The sequence below is a fragment of the Elephas maximus genome, chromosome 7 (genome assembly GCF_024166365.1).
Source record: "Elephas maximus indicus isolate mEleMax1 chromosome 7, mEleMax1 primary haplotype, whole genome shotgun sequence".
Taxonomy (NCBI): Eukaryota; Metazoa; Chordata; class Mammalia; order Proboscidea; family Elephantidae; genus Elephas; species Elephas maximus.
The window spans coordinates 57264583-57268188 of NC_064825.1; the positions used below are offsets into that span (position 1 = coordinate 57264583).

Consider the following 3606-nt stretch of genomic DNA (forward strand, 5'->3'; position numbering starts at 1 on the left):
ATGATAATGAGGGACTACAGAGAATTAGTATCAGGATAGGTGCCCAAAGGAGGTAACTTTTGAAGTGGGACCTTAAGGACAAAATTAAACCAAGCACAAGAAATTTGGACAAAGAAGTTTTGGAAAAAGGAATGACAAAGTGTAAAACTCTGAGGCTGGGACAAAGAGAAGAAAGGAAAAAAAAATGTTGATGTTTCATTTTAAAGGAAGAAACTACAAGGCTGGAGGAAAATATGTTAAGGAAATATTGAGAGGAATCAAAGTTGGAGAGATGGGTCCATGCCTTTTTATTTGGATATTGAAGGTGACAGAAGAGGTGGGGAATTTATTCCAAGTACTTGGAAAACCAGTGGAGCATTGTAAGTCTGAAACTACCACAATCTCTGATCCATTGGGCACATACATCCAGGCTAATCTCCCTAACTTCTTGTGTAGCACATTACACTTGCCTGTAAACATGTATTAACTCCCAGTCAGACATTAACTCCCATGAATTGGGCCTCCCCAAATTTTCTACGCAATTTCTTTCCCTCTTAGTCCCATTGTCACAGTGCTGACCTTTGGCTCAGATGTGATGTGCTAATGCTGGCTTCTGAGCCTCTCCTGGTACATTTCCCCCAGCTACATCCCCTCTCTCCTCACCACTTACAGTGGTCTATCCTCTGTGAAATGCTGCAGCTAATCTACACACTTGGACATGTTCATAATCAGTTCTTTAGAACTTGCCTTTAAAAATGACTACCCTCTGATGTCTAACCTTTCCCATCCCCAGTCTAGGTTCAAGGGCTGTGAAAAGCTCTCAGGTGCTCTTAGACTATGAATTGCATTAAATGAAATTCAATTACAGTTCCTGCCTGGGCCTTGACCTTTTAGACCTGGGTTAAATTTTCTCCAATGAGTCCTTTCCTTGCTACTCTGCCTTCATCCTGCCTCTGTTACTTTCCCTGAAGTCTTTTCCCATCCCTCCAAAATCTAGTTCTGAGGAGTCCCTGTCCAATAAAGCCCTTTCTCTCCCACCGAAACTATCCCAGAGATTTTTCTTTTCCTTTCAGAACTCCCAGTGTATGTTCCTTTATTGCCTTGTTCTTTTATTATCAAAATTCTTACCTTTTGCCAAAAGTGAATAGGGAGCACACACACACCCCAACATAAAATCCCTGGAAATTCGTTTACTTAAGGCTACATGAAAAAGAAACAACAGGAGTCCATTACATCTTATTTCTTAACAGAATACTTTTAATTAATTGTGTTGTCATGTGAAGAGTAAGTCTTCTCCCTATTACGAGGAGCTCAGTGATACTTGTAGGCCAGGGCATTGGCCACGCCCGTCACCATCTTCTGCCAGGCAGCCTGCACCTGGGGGGTGAATTCTTTGCCAAAGTGGTTTGCCAAGACAATCACTAGCACATTTCCCAGGAGCTGTGGAGGTAGAAACAGACAACAGATGCATTCCTATGGATTCATGTAGTGAGCAGAGAGCTCCAGTCTGGCCTCCGAGTATCTGGCCACCCAACTGCCACTCAGACCTAACTAAGTCTATGTTAGCTTCCTCAAAGGCTATGGTCTTGCCCAGTTATTAACATAGCTAATTTGCTTCTCTTTTTGTACTGCCCTACACCCACGGTTTCATTTTTTTGATCTTCCTACCAGCACCATCTCCATACGCTGTTTTGGGAGGAAAAAAGCAAAAATAAAACTTCACAGCTTTCTATTCCATACCCTCCTTGGTCACATATTCCAGTTGTTTCCCTCCCTCAGACACATTTTGTCTTACTCCTCGAGTTTTCAGAAAAAAGTTTGAAAGGAGATATTACTATTTTTGTACAAATGGCCACCAAATATAGGAATAGCCTTAGTAATATACACATGACCACCCAGGTTTCTTTGTTATAATTAACCAATACATGTCTGCATGTATCGTCACCCATGACATTCTTTTTCTACCTCCAACATATGAGGGGCAGGCGGTGATAGATGAGGGAGGAAAGAAAAGCAAAGTTCTCCTTTCCACGGAATTCCAATTACCAAAAGACATTTTTCTCATCTGTACACAAGTCTCCATTAAAAGCCAACAGAGTTTAGACAAGTCACCACTGTAGACTTCTACAAGCACTTCTTGAGCCTTGTTACTGTAACACCTAGTTTGAATTCAGCTCTCTGGAGTTGCTTTATTACTAACCCAAGATCTCCAAATATCTCACAGCCCATAGATGGTCCTACTTGTGCTCAGATCAGTGCTTGGTTGTCCAAGTTGCCTGAGACAAAACACAAGAGAGCACAAACATATCCTGGACTCACCCTGAAGTTCTCAGGATCCACGTGCAGCTTGTCACAGTGCAGCTCGCTCAGCTTAGCAAAGGTGCCCTTGAGGTTGTCCAGGTTCTTAACAGCATCTCCAAAGGAGGTCAGCACCTTCTTGCCATGGGCCTTGACCCTGGGGTTGCCCATGATGGCAGAGGCAGAGGATAGGTTGCCAAAGGTGTCAAAAAACCTCTGGGTCCAAGGGTAGACAACCAGAAGCCTATGGGATGGAATCATAACAGATGGAAAATCAGACCTAGTCACAAAACTTGGTAACTGGTCTGCATTCTTGCCAGGCTCAGCTTCCTTTATTCCCTCCCCTCCGCTGCTTCCCAGAATATACCTGCCCAGGGCCTCGCCTCCGGTCTCTTCCACATTCACCTGGCCCCATAGGCTTGTGATAGCAGCCTTCTCTTCGGCAGTAAAATGCACCATGGTGTCTGGGCTTGGGAGTTCGTGGTGATCACAGATGTGTCAGGTCGATGTATGTGCTGGTACTGGAACAGATGGCTTTTTATTCTCTATCCCTGACCACTGGTCCTTTGTTCTTCCTGTTGCTATGAGGCTATTGGTCAAGGCTGAGCTGTCCCCTCCCGCCCCAGGGGTGGGGTTTAGGCAGGGAAGGGTTTTAAGATGGACATTTACATTTGAGATAGTGTCTGGAGGCCCCCTAGGAGGACTCTGGCGCTCTTTTTTTTTCCCCCTTTACTGGTTCCAGATCAATTACTCAAATTTGTTTCTCATAAATTCTTCCTTTAGCTACTCTCCTTCTCCTTCAGCCAAACAAAACTCTAGGGCTTCTTCACCAACTTCTCTTGTCTCTAACCCCAGAGATATCTGTAGATTAAAGCCGAAGCATGACCAAGAATGGAAAGTTCAGGTACTGTGAGGTTCTTATAGGCATAAAAAAACCCAAAAACCTGTTGCCCTCAAGTCAATCCCAATTCATAGCGACCCTATAGGACAGAGAAGAGCTGCCCCATACGGTTTCCAAGGAGCGGCTGGTGAATTTCAACTGTCGACCTTTTGGTTAGCAGCCAAACTCTTAACCACTGTGCCACCAGGGTTCCATCACTTTCTCAGAAATTCTGAAAATAGGAAAGCCTAGAGTCTTCTCAACAATGTACTGTTTTGTGAAGTTTTACAGTTAGTATGAATAAAAGAGTTCCTGGTAATGTATTAAGAATAGTATAGTACTTTATAATGTATGAAGGGCTTTTCATAAAATTTTACCTTATTTAAACCTCGTAACAATCTTATGATGATGGTTCTCAATCTTTAGAGAGCCAGATTAATAGCTAAGAG

General features: G+C 43.3%; 1 protein-coding gene across 1 annotated transcript; it reads right to left on the reverse strand.

Moving 5' to 3' along the window:
* Positions 1 to 1290: 1290 nt before the first annotated feature.
* Positions 1291 to 2736, reverse strand: LOC126079238 (hemoglobin subunit gamma). Its single transcript, XM_049890166.1, has 3 exons — positions 2645 to 2736; positions 2299 to 2521; positions 1291 to 1419 (listed from the first exon to the last, which is right to left on the reverse strand). The coding sequence occupies exons 1-3, from the start codon at positions 2734 to 2736 to the stop codon at positions 1291 to 1293; spliced, it is 444 nt and encodes a 147-aa protein (XP_049746123.1).
* Between the last annotated feature and the right edge of the window lie 870 nt (positions 2737 to 3606).